The sequence below is a fragment of the Procambarus clarkii genome, chromosome 53, assembly GCF_040958095.1.
Source record: "Procambarus clarkii isolate CNS0578487 chromosome 53, FALCON_Pclarkii_2.0, whole genome shotgun sequence".
NCBI classification, from domain to species: Eukaryota; Metazoa; Arthropoda; class Malacostraca; order Decapoda; family Cambaridae; genus Procambarus; species Procambarus clarkii.
In genome coordinates, this window is record NC_091202.1 from 30295040 (window position 1) to 30314801 (window position 19762).

Below are 19762 nucleotides of genomic sequence, written 5' to 3' on the forward strand. Positions count from 1 at the left end.
AGCCACGTTATTGTGACTTATCGCCTGCAGGTTCAATAACAGTTTGATAAAAAACTTACTCACTTTGTGCTACAAGATCTTAGTGTAGGACCTACTGTAGCAAACGTTGTGTTAGTGTTAGTGTTGTATTTATTACACTTCAGATTGTGCTACAATAGTCTAGTGAAGTATATATTTGATAAATTGTGCTAGGAATTTATTAATCACAGTTAAATTTGTACCAGACCCGTCCTCATTCTGCTAAATGAAAAACAAAATCCCCCAAAATATATATATATTAGCATTATACAATTCTTCATATTCATTCTTCAATACATGACACATGATGAAGACACAGACATGAATATGCATACACTTATTAGCCCTTAAACAGAGACCCAACATATAGAGATCGTCTCTATATGGTGTTGACAAACTGTCTTTATTAATTGTAGGTGCGCCATGATGCCAGACTTTAAGATCGGTTTTCTGCGCGCAAGTAAAACACTCTCACCTTCCCCCCCCCCCTCCACTTACCTCATTCCCCCAAGAGTTTATGTTGAAGGGAGAAAGACTGTTCCTCCCTACCTTCCCTCATACGCAGGAGGGATCAGGAGGATGTTTGTCCAGCGTTCGAGACCGCTATATGAGGCAGTGAGGAAGGTACCTACCTGCCTCTCTACCTGCCTGCCTGCCTGCTGCCGTAGGCATAGATCTGAAAATAATTTCGCCCTCTTGCGGTGTGTGTGTGTGTGTGTGTGTGTGTGTGTGTGTGTGTGTGTGTGTGTGTGTGTGTGTGTGTGTGTGTGTGTGTTCTTGAGGGCAACCACTGCAGCGCGCTATTTTTGACATGAGCGGTGGGTCGGGCGGTGATTGGCTGATCGGGGCGGCGGCGCATTGCCACCCCACTGTTCCGCGCTGCCGCCAGCTGCCACCCGCCGCTCACTTGCCACCACCGCTGCACCACGGCTCCACGCCACGCCGCGCAACCACACTACCACACGGGGCCGGGCCCACAACCACAGACACCTCCCTCACTACCAGTTGGCTACGAGTTAGCCGCCTGGAGGAGCCACGAACGGGCATGTGGGGACGGCAACAGCCCGATAGTGCCAGCCAGTGCCAGTGTGCGAGCCTCTAGTGTCACCTGACGACGGGCAGTGAAGCCGGGATGGCTCCCGACTCTAGATTACTAGCCGCAACCACCGCTGCCACCATCGCCTACCCACCATCCTTTCTCTCACAAACCACACCTCTCAAAGGAAGAGAAGGCCTGTGGTTTTCGGGCCCCTCCTCCCCTCCCCAACACCCCACCGCCTGCTCAGCTACCTGTAAGACCCCACCACAGACCCCCACTCAAACCCCCACTCAAACACCCACTCAAAACCCCATCTCCCCTTCGTTAGGACCCACGATGGCTCTCAAGTCGAAGTTATCAACCACAAACATTGTTCAATCCCACATGCCCTCGGGCCTATCCTCAGCCCGCGCATCTTCCACGGCCAATCCTTCCTCCTTCTCGTCCTATAGCTCAACTACCTCACCATCTTCATCATGTTCCTCCGCTCCGGCAACAGTCTCCGCCGCCGCCGCTGCCACCTGCAGTAGCATCATCGTACAGAAACAGTCTTCTTCAGCACGGGAGAGCGCTCAGCGGTGGGCGGTCTGGTCTCTCGCCCTACTTATCGTCTGTCTTCCAAAAGGTAAATCTAGGGAGTTTCTTACCCATTTTCTCTCGTATGTCTCACCATGACCCTCTCTCTCTCTCTCTCTCTCTCTCTCTATATATATATATATATATATATATATATATATATATATATATATATATATATATATATATATATATATATATCTCCCTCCCTCTTCTCTCTCTCTCTCTCTCTCTCTCTCTCTCTCTCTCTCTCTCTCTCTCTTCCCTCGACCTACATAGGGCACCATCTCCAAAGAACGTGAAATCTCCTTCGGAACGTGAAGGTTACTTGAGGAACTCCAACAGCAAGAAGGATTATGCTACTTCAGAACACGAAGTTGAAACTTGAGTTCATTTGTGAAACTAAACCATCTGTTTCGTAATTTATTCTCCACCCCATACTGGTGCATGAAATAATCTGGTGTTTTAAATAAAATACTAAAGGCAATGCTAAATATTATATAAACTAAAAGCGAAGCTCTAAAACAAACTAACCCAATATAAAAACCAGTGAATTAAAGTGTTCAGAACATCTGTTGTGACTTAAAACGAGAAGTGATGGATAAATTATGTGTTTAAAACTACCTACTTAAAAAAGAGGAAATTTTGATTTGTAAATATATATATATATATATATATATATATATATATATATATATATATATATATATATATATATATATATATATATATGTATACACATATATGTTTATATATATTTTTTCAGCATGACAATGCTATGTATTGAGAGTGAGAGTTGCTGATCCTCACAACTCTGATGGTTACATCTTGGTGAAGTGGGGCCAGGCACACCCTCCTCCCCCCTATACCATTACCCCGTATCCAACTTTGGTTATGTCAGTATTTTCCCCATCAATGTAATGTAATGTTCTTTTTATGTTAAATGTTCTGCTAATTAATTACATTATTAGTGAAGTTAACAATAACGCGTTGTGTGGACTTAGTATTATCGAAATTAATAAAAGTAATATATATCAATACGATAAAGTTATATTTTTTAAAAATGTATACTTTTTATATATATAAAAAATAATTTTGCTGAAAGGAAGATGAATATTTTTGGATCAGGACTCAATCCTCTATTGCCGAGATCCACAGCAAGATCACCGGAGTATTTATTACACACAGAAATCACAATAGCCTGATGCATCAAATGAACAACTCCACAAGGGCCGTGACGAGGGTTCGAACCTACATCCGAGAGGATCGAACGTAGGTTTGTGTAGCGGAGAAACTGCAGAAATAGTTGGAAAATCAGGATGATTTCTAGGTTGCAACTATTTTACCATGTCGTAGCTTAGTCGATTAAGGCAGCGTATGGGATCGTCTCGGACGTAAGTTCGAACCTTCATCACGGCCCTTGTGGATTTCTTCAACCGAAGTATTTATTTATTCACCAGTTATTATTAATAATCGCAACATATTGATGTATTCACGTACTATGAGTATATTGATAACTTCCCCACTATTACAGAAAAACTAAATATTTTTCTTTATCTGTGCACTCCAACACAGCCTACTCACAGACATGCTCATATTCATTGTGCTCATGTATATATATATATATATATGTATATATATATATATATATATATATATATATATATATATATGTCGTACCTAGTAGCCAGAACGCACTTCTCAGCCTACTATGCAAGGCCCGATTTGCCTAATAAGCCAAGTTTTCCTGAATTAATTGTTTTTCGGCTACCTAACCTACCTAACCTAACCTAACCTAACTTTTTCGGCTACCTAACCTAACCTAACCTATAAAGATAGGTTAGGTGAGGTTAGGTAGGGTTGATTAGGTTCGGTCATATATCTACGTCAATTTTAACTCCAATAAAAAAAAATTGACCTCATACATAATGAAATGGGTAGCTTTTTCATTTCCTAAGAAAAAATTAGCGAAAATTTATTAATTCAGGAAAACTTGGCTTATTAGGCAAATCGGGCCTTGCATAGTAGGCTGAGAAGTGCGTTCTGGCTACTAGGTACGACATATATATATATATATATATATATATATATATATATATATATATATATATATATATATATATATATATATATATATATATATATATATATTGTTAAACGTGTGTGTATTTTTAGATTATTTTCTACAAGATAGCCCAAGTTTAGGTTATGTGGGTTAGGTTAGGTTAGGCTAGGTTAGGTTAGGTTAGGTTAGGATAGTTGGATAGGCTTGAATTGGGATTCATGCAACAGAATATCACTGGTGGACGGTCATATGTATGACTTGACCTGAATCCCTACTGACACATCATTGTCTTTGGAATTAAAAGCCTGCTAGTCATTTCTGGGTTCAATTCGTTAACGTGGCATGATTTGATATGCTCATGCAATTTCACCCATCCAGTTTCTCGCCAGACCAATTTGTGTTTAATCTGACCGAGTGACTTCCATATCTTGGGGCACATTTATTAAAAAAAAACGAGTATTTCTCCTATATAGTATAATACGTTAAGTAATGATTTTTGTTATCGTGCTGCACATAATACGCTAATTTATGCTCAAAAATGTCATTTACGAATTTTTTTTATATAATTTTCGTGTAAGAGCAGAATATAAGGACTGTTATGTCATTACAGGCGAAATATTATCTGCAATTGATATCGGGTGAAAAATAATATACCTCGACCTGAAATCGACCTCGGTAAAATAATATATATATATATATATATATATATATATATATATATATATATATATATATATATATATATATATATATATATATATATATATTGGTGTATACTGGCAGCAGGTTTTCTTTCAAACATGTTTCATTGAATATGACCGCATATTCTGTATTAATTATTTTCTGGTTTAGGGCTTCTATCCCTCTAACTATTTTCTTAGCATCAGGGCTTAATTGAAATAGGAGTTCTCCAAAACTCATTTTCGTACTTTTAAGGTGAAGAAAAGAAGTGATTTACTATAGAGTGTATTACACTTATTTGTATAATTTGCACGACGTTTCGAACCTCCATGGTTCATTCTCAAGTGAACAGATCTTACAATACTAGTTGATTTTATACCCGCATTAGGTCAGGTGATAATACAATGAAGGTGAAAACATGGGGGGATACATAAGGGATAAACATAGGGGCTGCAGAAGGCTTATTGGCCCATACGAGGCATCTCCTATCTAAACACAAAGATTAATCCAGTGTAATTGGCCTGTTATGTTGGACATTGTCTTCTGTGTTGGCATCGATATGTTCTTGTCTTGTCCTTACTCTCATGGTGGGTAGAGTAAATAGTTCCGTGATTTGAGTGTTCATGGTAGGTCGCTCTATTCTTATGTGAATTGTCTCAAGAATTTGTAATCTTCTTGAATCTTGGGTTTTGTCTATTATGCAAGTATTCTTGTTCAACATTTCTCTTGTTAGAGTAATGTCATGGGCTTGTCTCATGTGATTCCTAGGGGCACCAGATTGAAGATGGCATGTCAAACGCCTCGTCAGCTTGGTCGACGTCATACCTATGTACTTACATTGATGTACATACCTATGTACTTACATATATATATATATATATATATATATATATATATATATATATATATATATATATATATATATATATATATATATATATATATAATATATATATATATATATATATATATATAATATATATATATATATATATATATATATATAAAGCGCCCAAATATTTTTTTCTCTCATTTCTGATTGACTGCAGTGAATAAACATTCTTTATAAACAGATTTGTTCAGTAAATATGCAAATATATTTAATTTGTCTCATGTTGCTTCATAAACGGTATAGAATTTCACAATATTATGAAATTTGTTATATATATTACATATGTATATATATATATATATATATATATATATATATATATATATATATATATATATATATATATATATATATATATATATACTTGTATTTTTAATTACACTTTTATGAGGTTAATTTTGCCTTTGAAACGTATAGAGCCCTAAAATATTGTTTGAAGCAGCCATAACAATTTCACGAAAATAGTAATACCCGAAGCCAGTAGTTATGAATGTGCTTAAGCTTGAATAACATTCAGACATCTGTGAAAGCAAGTAAAGCTGAAATTATTGTCTTTGCTATTACGAAAAAAGTGAATAGCCGTAAGATTTAATAGAAAACAACACAATTTTGATAGCAAAATAAGCACTTAATATGGTTTGCCTTAGAAGAAAAATTTCGTTGCTTGAAAACTATTAATCATCTCTCTTAGCGTTTAAAATGATGGCCTCTGATTTCAGTGTGCTATATATATTATTTATTCAATAAAATGTTTCATTTGCTATCGAAAATTTCAGTCGCTTCAATCGATAATAGAATTATATTTTTACAAATAATACTTAAACTCAAATAAGTCGTCTCGTCATAAATGAACTGCCGAATATATTCATTAGCGAAGCAAGTGCTTGAGTCCCAATATTAATATTAATGACACTTCCCGGAATTACCTCGTTTATAAGACCGTGAGGAGCACAGCAACGAGTCCCTTGGCTTCATTGCCGTTCCACAAAATAACACATTAACGTAAAATTCTAAGAAATCATTACTGCTTTTGAACAACCTCAAATTCTTGATATATAACTCGGAAGCACAACTGCACCCCATTAAAACACTGTTAAAAATGTAATTACAAAAAAAAGTGTAATTGTATTGATGGTCTCATTACTAGCCATCAGACACGTCTTGCTTCAATTCCCCACTTCGATGAAGGAACACGCAGTTGCCTGTTTTAGGCAGCCAGTGAGCGTTTTTAAGTACTCAAACAGAAAATATATGGACATAAATATTCCTAACTACGTACATTTACAAGTGCAACAATACACAGATTAATTACCGTAAAGGCGTTGGCTTTACACACGTAGTTCCAGCGACGGTTCTAGAACCAAGTGTATTGACGTTTGTCTTTGTATTGGATAATTTCAACAACGTGGAGAAGGGGGACCTGCTGCTTGGGTAACATCTTCTCCTTCATATCGACCTACCTTGATTTTGCGCCCTTCAGAGGACACTCCAGTCTCGACTACCAGAGCGCAACGGCATAGTCTCCCGAGACTTCAGGATGCCTACCAATTAGTGGGAATCATAGGAAAATACGGATATTTCGAAAACTACTTCAAATCAACTGCAGCCTAAATCTACCTTATCCCATGTTCATCATTTTTGGGCAGGATGGTCACCTATCAGAGAATGATGTAATATAGGATATGCAAATTCATTCTCAAGAAAAAGTCCACACTATTAGTACAGTTACAAACATGCACACATATATATATACATGCCATAGAAGGTCTAGCGAATGAATGAACAGTAAACGGGATTCGAAGTTCACGGAACCGGGTTTGATTCCGAGGGTGAAATAATTGAGCAGTTTCTTTCACCTTATGCTTCTACTCACCATATACTAAATAGGTACCTGAGAGTCAACTGTTGCCGGTTACAGCCTGGCGTGTTCGTGTGTGTGTGTACACTCACCTAATTGTGGGTGCATGGGTGGGGGGGGGGGGGTTGAGCTTCACTTGTTTGGTCCCGTCAATCATCCGTGTGTGTGTGTGTATGTGTCCATATGTTCGCGTGTGTGTATGTGTGTGTGTGTATGTGTGTTCATGTATTCGTGTATGTGTGTCTGGGTGTGTATGTGTGTGTCGGCTCACCTGTATGTGCTTGCAGAATCGAGCTAGGGTCCAAGCCAGGCTTTTTGCATAATTACTTTGAACACATTGAATTGAATTAGCGTTAACGACTTCTACACGCCTAATCTATCCCACTTATTAACAGCTCTAACAATTAAAAAGTTCTTTCTGACGTCTCTGTAACTCATTTACGTCTCTAGTTTCCACCTATGACCACCTCGTTCTGCTGTTTCCACTTCGAATAATGCTGCTTTTTGTTACTTATCATTTTTACTTATAATCTTTTGTGTTGTAATAATATCTCCGATCTGTCCTTTTCTTCATTGTGTGTGTGTGTACTCACCTAGTTGTGCTTGCGGGGGTTGAGCTTTGGCTCTTTGATCCCGCCTCTCAATCATCAATCTACTGGTATACAGATTCCTGAGCTTCTTGAGCTCTGTCATACCTACACATGAAACAGTGTATGGAGTCAGCCTCCACCACATCACTGCTTAGTGCATTCCATTTACTAACTATTCTGACACTGAAAAAGTTCTTTCTAACGTCTCTGTGGCTCATTTGGATACTCAGCTTCCACCTGTGTCCCCTTGTGCGTGTACCACCCGTGTTAAATAATCCATCGTTGTCTATCCTGTCAACTCCCCTGAGAATTTTGTATGTGGAGATCATGTCTCTCGAACTTTTCTGTCTTCCAACGACGTGAGGTGCACTTCACGCAGCCTTTCCTCATAACTCATGCCTCTTAGTTCTGTGACTAACCTAGTTGCATACCTCTGAACTTTTTCCAGCTTCATCTTGTGCTTGACAAGGTATGCGACTCCATGCTGGGGCCGCATACACCAGGATTGGCCTTACATTTGTGGTATACAAGGCTCTGAAAGATTCCTTACATAGGTTTTTGAAGGCAGTTCTGATGTTAACCAGCCTCGCATACGCCGCAAATGTTATTCTTTTGATGTGGGCTTCAGGAGACAGGATTGGTGTGATATCAACTCCTAGGTTTTTCTCTCTTTCCGTTAGCTCCGTCCAGGAGCTAACAGGATGATTCTGCACACACACACATATAGTGTATGCAGAATCATAGTGTATGGAGACCAGATACAAGGTATCATTTGGGACATGAAATACTTCAAGAGTCAGAGAGGAAGACCTGGGGGTTGATATCACGCCAGATCTTTCGCCTGAAGCTCATATGAAGAGGATAACATCAGCGGCATATGCCAGGTTGGCCAACATAAGAACGGCCTTCAGAAACTTTTGTAAGGAATCTTTCAGAACTTTGTATGCCACATATGTCATCCCAATCCTAGAGTATGCGGCTCCAGCATGGAGTCCATATCTATTCAAGAATAAGACTAAACCGGAAAAGGTTCAAAGGTTTCGCACCACACTAGTACCCGAACTGAGGGGTATGAGCTACGAGGAGAGACTACGGGAATTAAACCTCGCGTCACTGGGAGACAGAAGAGGTAGAGGGGGACATTATCACATTATACTAGATTCTCAGGGGAATTGATAGGGTAGATAGAGACAGACTATTTAACACAAGGGGCACACGCACTTGGGGACACAGGTGGAAATTGAGTGCCCAAAGGAGCCATAGAGTCGTTAGAAAGATTTTTTTCAGTGTCAGAGTAGTAGACAAATGGAATGCATTAGGAAGTGATGTGGTGGAGGCTGACTCTATACACAGTTTCAAGTGCAGATATGATAGAGCCCAGTAGGCCCAGGAACCTGTACATTTGTTGATTGACAGTTGAGAGGCATGCCAAAAGAGCAGAACTCAACCCCCGCCAGCACAACTAGGTGCGTACACACACACACACACACACACACACACACACACACACACACACACACACACACACACACACACGCACACACACACACACACACACACACACACACACACACAGTTAAACACATACAAACAATTTTTCCAACTTCATTGTCTGTTTGATTTGATAAAGACTCCACGCTGGCGCGACACGTTGCAACATGGACTCCTTATCTTGCCAAACAAAAACCTAACTTTGAGAAAGTTCTGAGGTACGCCCCAGACAAGTCCCAAAACAAAGTGGAATGAGTTACTAGGAAGGGATAAATGAATTAACCTCAGATCACGAGAAGGTGAAAGAGTTAGGGGAGACATGAGTGTCAATTGAAATTCTCAGAGATATTTATTAAATAATTTTGTATGGAAAGGAGGTACTCATACAAGGAGTCACAGGTGGCAAGTGAATGGCCAAATGAACCACTGAGACACTGTGAAGAATGTTTTTACTGTTAGAGTAATGAACAAATGTGTTGCATTAATAGGGGAATGTTATGAAGGCAGAATCGATATGCGATATCAAAATTAGTTATAATAGAAGTAAAAAAAGGCTCAGGAACCTGTATATTAGTTTAATAAATTTTGAGATATGGAACAGAAGAGCAGGGGCTCCTCTTTCTCATGCACAATTAGTCGAGTAAAGAAAGATAGAGTACACAAACACACACACACACACACACACACACACACACACACACACACACACACACACACACACACACACACACACACACAGTGAGGTATCTCAAGACGAAGTTTAAAAATTACTCACCAGGCCAGGAAGAAATAAAACAGTTGAACCTGATGGAGTTTCACCTTGGGTGCTGCGAGAATGTGCAACTGAGCTCAGCATTCCACTCCAATTAATATTCCAGACATCCTTGTGCACAGGAATCTTAGCAGATATATGGAAAAAAGCAAGCATAGTTCCAATCAATAAAAATGGTAGTCGAGAGGAGCTTTTAAATTTAGACCCGTATTTTTAACAAGCGAGGTAGTCAAAACTAACAAAAATAGTTAAAACCAATGGGACTAATTTTCTAACTGACAGAGAGATGAGGCCAGTAATCAGAGACAATATATCTGACAGGAAGGGTGTTGATTGATTGACAGTTGAGTTAGAACCGGTTCTATTGACAATAGAACCCTGTGGTACTAGCAGAGTACCACAGGATTCAGTTCTTGCACCAGTAATGTTTATCGTATACATAAGCAATATACCACAAAGAATACAGAATTATATGAACATCTTTGCCAATGAAGCTAAGATACTGGGGAAGATAGGAGACGCAGACGATTGTAATGCCCTTCAAATGGATTTAGATGAAATATGTGCTTGGAGAAACATGTGGCAAATGGAATTCAATGTGAATAAATGTCATGTTATGGAATGGAGAGTTCAAGAAAATAAACCACACACACCTTATAAATTATGTGGAAAGTAATTAAAGAACTCTAATAAAGAACGAGATCTAGGGGTGGTTTTGGATGATAAACTGTCACCAGAGGAACACATATAACATTGTGAGAGGAGCGTATGTGTCGCTTTCCAATTTCAGACTCGCATTTAACTACATGGACGGTGAAATACTAAAGAAACTGTTCATGACGTGTGTGAGACCAATATTGGAATATGCAGCAGTTGTATGGTGCCCATATCTCAATAAGCACATCAATAAGCTGGAAAAGGTGCAATGCTATGCTGCAAAATGGCTTCCGAAACTGAAAAACTAGATTACGAGGAGAGGCTAGAGGCGTTATATATGCCAAAGATAGAAAATAGAACAAAGAGGGATGATATGGTTACCACTTGCAAAATAATAATCAAAATCGATCGAACTGAAAAAGAGGAATTCTTGAAACCAGCAAATTCAAGAACAAATGGACACAGACTCAAGTTAGAGAAACAAATATGCCAAAAAAAAATTTGAAAGTTTTCTTTTGCAAACAGAGTGGTAGACGGTTGGAACAAGTTAAGTTAGAAGGTGGTGGAGGCCCAAACTGTCAGTAGTTTCAAAGTGTTATATGACAAAGAGTATTGGGAAGACGGGACACCTCGAGCATAGCTCGCATCCTGTAAATACACTAAGGCAATTACACACATACACACACACACACACACACACACACACACACACATACATGGAGGCTGAATCCATACACGGTTTCAAATGTAGATATGATAGAGCCCAGTAAGCTCAGGAATCTGTGCAGCAGTTGATTGACGGTTGAGAGACGGGACCAAGGAGCCAGAGCTCAACCCCCGCAAACACAAATAGGTGAGTACACCCTCACACGCACGCATATACGCAAAGCTGGTTAACATCCGACTAACTTTCAGAAATCTGAACAAGAATCACATGACATTGAACACAATCAATGTGAGACCATTATTCAAGCCTTCGAGTACTGTATATACCCTTAAATCTAAATTCACGCCAGGCAAGGCCTTGCCAGTTTCATTGATACGACTGGTCCCATTAATTAATGGAGTGCGAATACGAGGAGAGATCGAGGAAACAGACTAGATCACTACATTATATAAAATACAGGCAACGGGATATACCATTACACTATATAAAAGACGGGCAAAAGGGGGACATAATAGTGACGTATAACATTATAGAACGACGGAATAATAAATTAAGCAAGAGACGCAAAATAAATTCTAACCCTTTATTTAGCATAAGGGAAGTGAGTGTATAGAATAAACAAGAGATGAAGGGAGTTAATACCAAATATTGTTCTAAATGTGTAGATTAGTAATATAGGTCAACCACAATTTCAATACACAAATAACAGTTGAAATGGAGGAATCCAAAAGCTGATTCTCAGACACGTAAGAGAGTATACATACACATCATACATACACAAATATACCTATACACTATGGGTTTGCCCACACGTTAACAAGACACAAACACTATTACTGATTACTATTAAAACAAAAACAACAAATACATGATCGAGTACATATATATATATATATATATATATATATATATATATATATATATATATATATATATATATATATATATATATATATATATACACACATTTCCATTCCCATTCACTTGCTCTCATACATGCCCATACATACATTACATTCACATAAAAACATTACCAAAAATGCATATGTTCAACCGCACAATATCACAGCTTATTTTTCATAGACATTGAGTTTGAACAATAGCAATCAGTTTTTTTCAGAATTCTCTCTCTCTCTCTCTCTCTCTCTCTCTCTCTCTCTCTCTCTCTCTCTCTCTCTCTCTCTCTCTCTCTCTCTCTCTCTCTCTGTCTCTCTCTCTCTCTCTCTCTCTCTCTCTCTCTCTCTCTCTCTCTCTCTCTCTCTCTCTCTCTCTCTGTCTTGCGTCATCAGCTGTACTTATGACTGCCAAACTCAACACCCTCTCAAGTCCCTTTAGGGCCGGCTCATAGTCCCCCTCATTCATTCTTTTCTCAGGGCCCCCAGGGCCCCCAGGGCCCCCTGGGTGAGCCTGAGGCTGTCCTGTGCTTGAGTATGTCCCCATCGCTTGGTTTTTCGTTTCATCTTTTATTTATTGTGTGTGTGTGTGTGTGTGTGTGTGTGTGTGTGTGTGTGTGTGTGTGTGTGTGTGTGTGTGTAAGGTTCATTCGCACCCATTCCCCTACACGATAACTCCCCAGACGCCAGTATATATCTTTTTCGAAGAACGGTGGAACCCACTCATGGTCATAGAACACACTTCTTTCCATAACTGTTACATTCAAAATCCTTCCCTCTCAATCTCTTTAATGAAACTACGTAGTATGTCGCTCTAAGGCTTTCTTAAGCCGTTGCCAGTATTTCCTTGACGGGTATCTGCAAGGTAATGTCCTCGTCATTGCAGAAGTATACATCAGGTTGAATGTGCAGGTCAACAAGGACTTTCAGATTGGTCCCTTTCATCAAAATTCTTCAATAGAACACCGGGAGGACTCGGGTTGAGGAATGTGAGGCATCGAAAGCGACCCCCCCTCCTCTCTCTCTCTCTCTCTCTCTCTCTCTCTCTCTCTCTCTCTCTCTCTCTCTCTCTCTCTCTCTCTCTTTCTCTCTCTCTTTCTCTCTCTCTCTCTCTCTCTCTCTCTCTCTCTCTCTCTCTCTCTCTCTCTCTCTCTCTCTCTCTCTCTCTCTCTCATATATTTGTTTTTATGTGAGTCTATATTATCTCAGCAAAGGTACCTCTCATGAGTATATTTAGAGAAGTTACCTGAGTACCCGATCTACTGTCCCAGGAGGCCTGTAAACTATATGTCTGAAGACTTTTCTCTTCAGCCTTTCAGTGCTCTCCCTTCTCAGACATTTTGCTAATTATTAAACCCAACATCAGGTGTTTTATCTGACGACTGGGAACGTCGTTATAAGTCAGCAGATTCCTACGAAAACTTTAGGCCGAAAGTGTATTGCTTCGCTTAGCCAATCTGTATGTAGGTTTGGGTATCGGGCTGATGATCGGATATTATTTTTCCTTTATTTCGCGTGGATATTCTGTTGTTCATTTCAGTCTTTCTTCTGGTAGCTCCTGCTCCACTAAATGTCGTAGATCTGGCGGAAGGTGGTGGTTCAAAGTTAAAAACTTCTTGAAAGCTTTTATTGAGTTCTTCACATATTTCTTTATCATTTTTTGTGTAACCTCGTCCTCTTTTGCATTGCCTGATCACTATCTGATTTACTTGATTTACTGATTTACTGATATCTTCCTCTTCATGTGGTCATATAGTTACATCAGTTAAGGCTGCTGGTCTCTGAATTCCTGTGTCCTCTATCTTCTATATTTGTTGCAGTTCTCCTTTTTTCTGTGTTTAATTTTGTTTTTCAAAGCTCCTTTACGTCTCATCTGTGCTCCTAAACACTGTCTGCTAAACCATGAGCAACTTTTTTCCATTGGCTCCTTTATCTCTCAAGGGTGAAATTAATCTTCTTTCAGGTTCTTTGTATTGGCTAATTATGTCGTCCATCATGCCTTGTGTCTTATCTGACGACACATTAAGATTTATTTCCCATCTTATTCTCTCTAAAAATTATCAGACCTTCTGGTACTCGCATTTATGGAAACTAGTGTCTCATTTCCTTCTTCGATTTACCTTGCCACAATTTTCCTTATAAATTTATAATAAAAATTAATACACAATGGTCACTTGCTCCAATGGGATTTCATGCTATCATGCTATCTGGTATTATTTGGGAAATATTGCTTTAATGATCATTTAAGTTAATTTAGTTTCTACTATTGCTATAATATTAGGGTTTGTTTCATTAGTTTTATCTTTCAATTCATTTGCTTTGTTTGACAATCCATCTGTATCTACGTATCAAATTTTAAGGTCTTAATTGATACTGTGTTCCCTTTATGGGAAGCTTGCAGCTCACGTGTGGGTTACTGCGTTGGTTCAGTTGAAGAAGGTAGGGAAAGGGTTGAACAATTGGTTGGTAGAGAGAGTTTGGGAGTGAAAGGCAGCGAGGTAGGGGTGTAGTGGGGTAATTGGTAAAAAGGAGAAGGAGGGGGAAGGCATGTTGTCTTGGAGTAGGCTGTGGATATGTGCTGTTTGTGGGCATTCATCTGGGCAGCCACCAATAAGACGATCTTTTGAGACTATCATGTTCATCTTGCAAAGTATTTCAGTCCTCGTCAGTTCTCATTAGTTTTCTTATTGACATCAAACATGGATACGAATTAACGTTTTTACTGTGTAAGGTTCAGTATGTGTATTAGGAACATGGTGAAGTCTAGTCCGGACCTTTGAGTTATTTCACTCCTTATCTCTCTTCCTTCTCCTCTTCCCTGAAAAGGTCCCTTTCTCCCAAGTAAGTTCTCTTCACAACAGAAAAGCCTGTTTTGATTTAGTTTCTTTACAATTCACATATGAAGAAACCTAGGAAACAATCATAGTTTTAGACATGCTTTGTTTAATTATATGAGTCGAGTTCCCTCTCCACGCATAAACGGAAATTTCGGGTTCGAAATGATAGGAGACATTTCCTTTCACCTAATTCTTCTGTTAACCTATCAATCACTAGGTACCTAGAAGTTAGTCAGCTTGCTGTGGGGTTGAATCCTACGGAGGTTAAGTAATTCGACTTTGAAGGGGACGTCGATCGATATAAGCCTATATATATATATATATGCACTGCCTCTCCCCGAGTCAATAAATGATTAATAAATTATTAAATTTTAATTAATTTTATTGGTACAGTAAAGTTGCATATATTTATTTATGAAATATAATTTGCTTAAAAGAAACACTAACCCAAATAGATATATCTTGAAACGGATTGATAAGATTTTCTTTCAGTCTTCATTTGTTTATTAATTATACAATGGTTTATTACTACATCTTTAGTTTTTTTTTGTAAAATCGCCTTCTCTCTATAAATATAGATTTCTTGGTTATCTTTGTATATTAAAACCAAGAGTACCTGACTACTAAAGATACTGAATTGATTTCTGCTGAACAAATGAAGTGGTTCTAATTGCTGGTCTCCTGAAGCATCTCATGTTGCCTGAAGTAGAGGCTCATGCTGCTTGCAGCAGTGACACATATTGCTTGAGGCAAGAGCATATGTTGCCTGAAGCAGTGGCACATATTTCCTGAAGCAGTGACACATTATGCTTGAAGCAATAGCATATGTTGCTTGAAGCAGTTTCACATGTTGCTCGAATCAGAGATATATATTGTTTGAAACAGTGGCATATGTTTCTTGAAGTAATAGCATATGTTGCTTGAATCAGTGGCAAATGTTGCTTCAAACACTGGTTCATGTTTTTTTAAAACATTGAAGCAGTGGCTCCAGCTGCTTGAAGCAGTGGCTCCTACTGCTGGCCCCAACATCCAGCCTCCTTAGCACGAAGGCATAACTCCACCACCACTCACTCACCCTCTCCAACACTCAGTTTAAAGACAAGAGGAGCACAAGACACCCACGACCCACTCTCTAAGACACAATGATAGCGAGGGGGGGGGAAGGTCTCAGTGTAAACAACTATCAAACTGATCATGCCCAAAATTAATGATTTTCAGTTTAATCACTCATATATGTGGCACAGAACAAGATATTAAACTCCAAACAAATAAGTGTTTATTCATCATTAAACGTATTGGTGTTTACAATACGTTTAATACAAGTTAACTGGAGGGGATAGGGGAAAAAAAATTCAGCAAATCCACGCAGTTTCTGTTTTTCGGGGCAAAGTGGTCGTATGTCGTGGTGGCATCACTGGTTGTATATTCTTAGCTTCCTTTTGTTCCCGGGGCTCTTGTGGTATTCCCATTCCCTGCTATTCTTTACCTGTCACACAGGCCGGACGTTCTTGTCTGGCAGGATCTACAACATTTCACACACATTACATTTTCTGCTGATGTGAACAATACAATTCTCTCTCTCGCTCGTAGACTCGGATAGTAAACGCTCTATAGTGGAAATGCAATACTCAATATCCGAGAGGTAAATAAGTAACTGTTGACCTGCCTTGTAACTGAAGAAAACAGAGTATCTTCTAGCCACACCACTCTAACTGGTACAATTGCTAATCCTATTTGAATTGGACAGGTGAGATTAGGATAGAACAGCAGAAGGCTCTCTTCCCACTTCCCTTTCCTCTCCCTCACCGGCTCACACTGCTAGCAAGAAAGAAAAGCAGTTTCTAATCATGGTAAAATAATAGCAAAGTAAGTTGATTGGAAATAGTTATATGAAGAGATGCAAATGCTTCTGCAATTACAATAATTATCACTTTTCAACCTACAACTGCTACTACATTTACCACATAATATTTCTCCAATCTCCACCTTCAACTAGCACTACTATTTAATTCTGATAATACTGGTCTTATTCAAATTTTTACTTTTATTTCTGCTTCAGATAATGCTTTTCACATTGCTATTTTCTTTTCATTCACAAACGTCCATCAGCCCCCACTACCATCAGGCACTGATGGTACTAGTGTACTACTATTGTATATATACCACTCTCATTTTACGTCGTATAGGATATTTTCATTAGCTCTGAAATTTTATCCAGTATCTCTCAGTCTCCAATTTGAAAACAGACATTACTGAGTTTAACTTTCCTTTTTTCTGGCCATCCCAATAAATTCTTCAGATTCGAACTTGGTGCTTTTGGTTAAATATTAAATATTATTCTAATGCTGAGACTGTTGGATGTCTCTCTTCCTGTGAATTTGTCGATAAAACCATTTCTATCCAACTCTCTTTTCTGTGAGGCTCTGAGTACCTTGCTCCACTTTCCTAGCTTAATTTGTCCTATTGTCTCTCTCTCATCAGCCGGCGTAGCATCCTGTAGCTTTAAATTCTAAACCTATTTTTTTTTCTCTAACGCTCTCTATTGTCTTTCTTGGTTTCCGATGTTTTGTCCTGGTCATTCCCCGTCTGATGGAGCCCCGTCCTCGAGAAGCACATTATTATTTTCCTTTCCCCGGGGGCTCTTCCACAGCTCGGAACGATTTCTGCTTTGGTTATAACTTCAATCAATTGGCTTCTTGCTGATGAAGTAGCACATGTTGCTTGAAGAAGTGTCATATGTTGCTCGAATCAGAGATATATATATTGTTTTAAACAGTGGCATATGTTTCTTGAAGCAATAGCATATGTTGCTTGAATCAGTGACAAATGTTGTTTGAAACACTGGCTCATGTTATTGAAAGCACAGGAGCAGTGTTTGTCAACAATGCTCCATTCTGTCAAGTCACCCGCAACAGCTCTTTTATTCACATAAGTAACACATCTTGCCTTATAGTGTCTTGAATGTCAATCACTCGGTCAATCTCCTGTGGCTTCCCACACTGCACATTGGAATAATTATTTCATTTGAGGATTTTGCTCCATTTTAGGTTTGCCCAAACGTACTTGAACTGATCCCATATTATCACATCAGGTACGTGTTATACCATGCAAATCATGCAGTGATAATGTGAGAGAATAAGAACGTGGACTCAGGGTGCCACGTCGACTCATGGTGTCACGTGGACTCAGGGTGCCACATACACACACACCAATTCGTGGTTAATTCCTTAATTATTTCTAAGAGGGTACCAAACTTCTTATTCTCTTTGGAATGTCATGACACTTTCATGGCATAATATATACACAACTTTTGCTTGTTCGATGATCTCTGTCTCGCTTCACTTCATAAATAAGACATGATTTTTACCGTCGATTTGGCATCCTATCACAGGCGTCACCTCAAATAAATCAAACTTACGCAAAGTCACCAGATTTGCCATTGATGTACTAGGTAAGAGGTCAAACACTTCCTTAACAATGACCAACGAAGAGTACAACCAAAAGCCATATAACCTGTCACAGTTAAACAAATAACTGTTCAAACTGTATGTAATTGTTGCAGTTCAGTTACATACAGCCCCTGTGTTGGTCCTCGGTTGATCGTCTATCAAAAATCGCGTCCGGTGCTTGACCACCTATCTTTAAATAAATCAGTGACAGCGTTCTCATAGATTTACTTGACAGCAGTCGAAATGGGCCCCATACTATTTCGTCAAATCCTCTGTGTGCCTTCAATGAGTATCGACCACAGAAATTATTAGCGAAACATTAGTCACTGTACTGTGTCATGCCAATACTTCACTGTTCCTTCAGTCACTACTCACCGTTCCGCACCATTTTTTCCTGCTTGAGGATAATTCCCTGGAATATTTTCTGATTCTGATTTAATCTTCACAAGCGAGTACGTTGTTTTGTAAACTCCACGACGACAATTAGTTTAACTTACAGAAGAAGTTACTAAACTTCTACTACAGAAAATTCGGTGCAACACCGCTTCAAAGATAGGCATTTTTTTTGGGGGGGGGGCCTTGACATACAAGTGGTGGGCGTTCATTATGTCGACGACTATTCCTCCATGGAACGAACAACCATTGAAAACAATTCATCCGTCAGAATACACCGAGTTCAGTATGAGGTTCTGCTCACAGAAGTCAGTCACTTTCGTGAACACTCTCTCTTTCCCACTCTCTTTCCCACTCTCTCTTCCCCACTCTCTTCCTCTCTCTCTTCCCCACTCTCTGCTCACGTGCTCGGCCGAGAGGGAATATCCGAGAGGGAATACCAAATCGAGTATTTTCAGATTAACACCTTTCACTGCGGGATAAACATAAAGTATTTCTCGTTACGAAACTGAGTTCTATAGAAGAATAAAGTACGCAGTTTTGCACTTCACAATCACACACTCCACATGGTTTCCCTAATCCACGGAGGAATCTGTGATTTTTAATTAATGGTACGAGATCATTTTATGCCCTAAGAGCTGTATATATAAACCTGACCAAATTCTGTAAATGGTTTCTCTATCTTATGACTGGGAGTAGACTGAGTGGTAGGCTTCACCTAATAACTGGTCCTCCAATCAGAGGGACCAGTTATTAGAGGCAGGTTATTAGAGGGACATTATAGTGGGACTTCACCTACAAATGACTTACCTGATAACCTTCAGAGGGGAGTTGAATAGTTTCTGCTGCTGTAATATGATATCTATCTCAGTCTGTCACTGTCA

The 19762-nt window shown here is 39.0% G+C and overlaps 1 protein-coding gene across 1 annotated transcript in view; it reads left to right on the plus strand.

Moving 5' to 3' along the window:
* The first annotated feature begins 938 nt into the window (after positions 1-938).
* The window catches only part of LOC123767141 (neuronal acetylcholine receptor subunit alpha-7-like), a 454788-nt gene continuing 435964 nt past the window's right edge, over positions 939-19762 (plus strand). The window contains 1 exon segment of the mRNA XM_069304850.1: positions 939-1682. Coding sequence (XP_069160951.1) covers positions 1151-1682 — 532 coding nt within the window. The 5' untranslated portion in view covers positions 939-1150.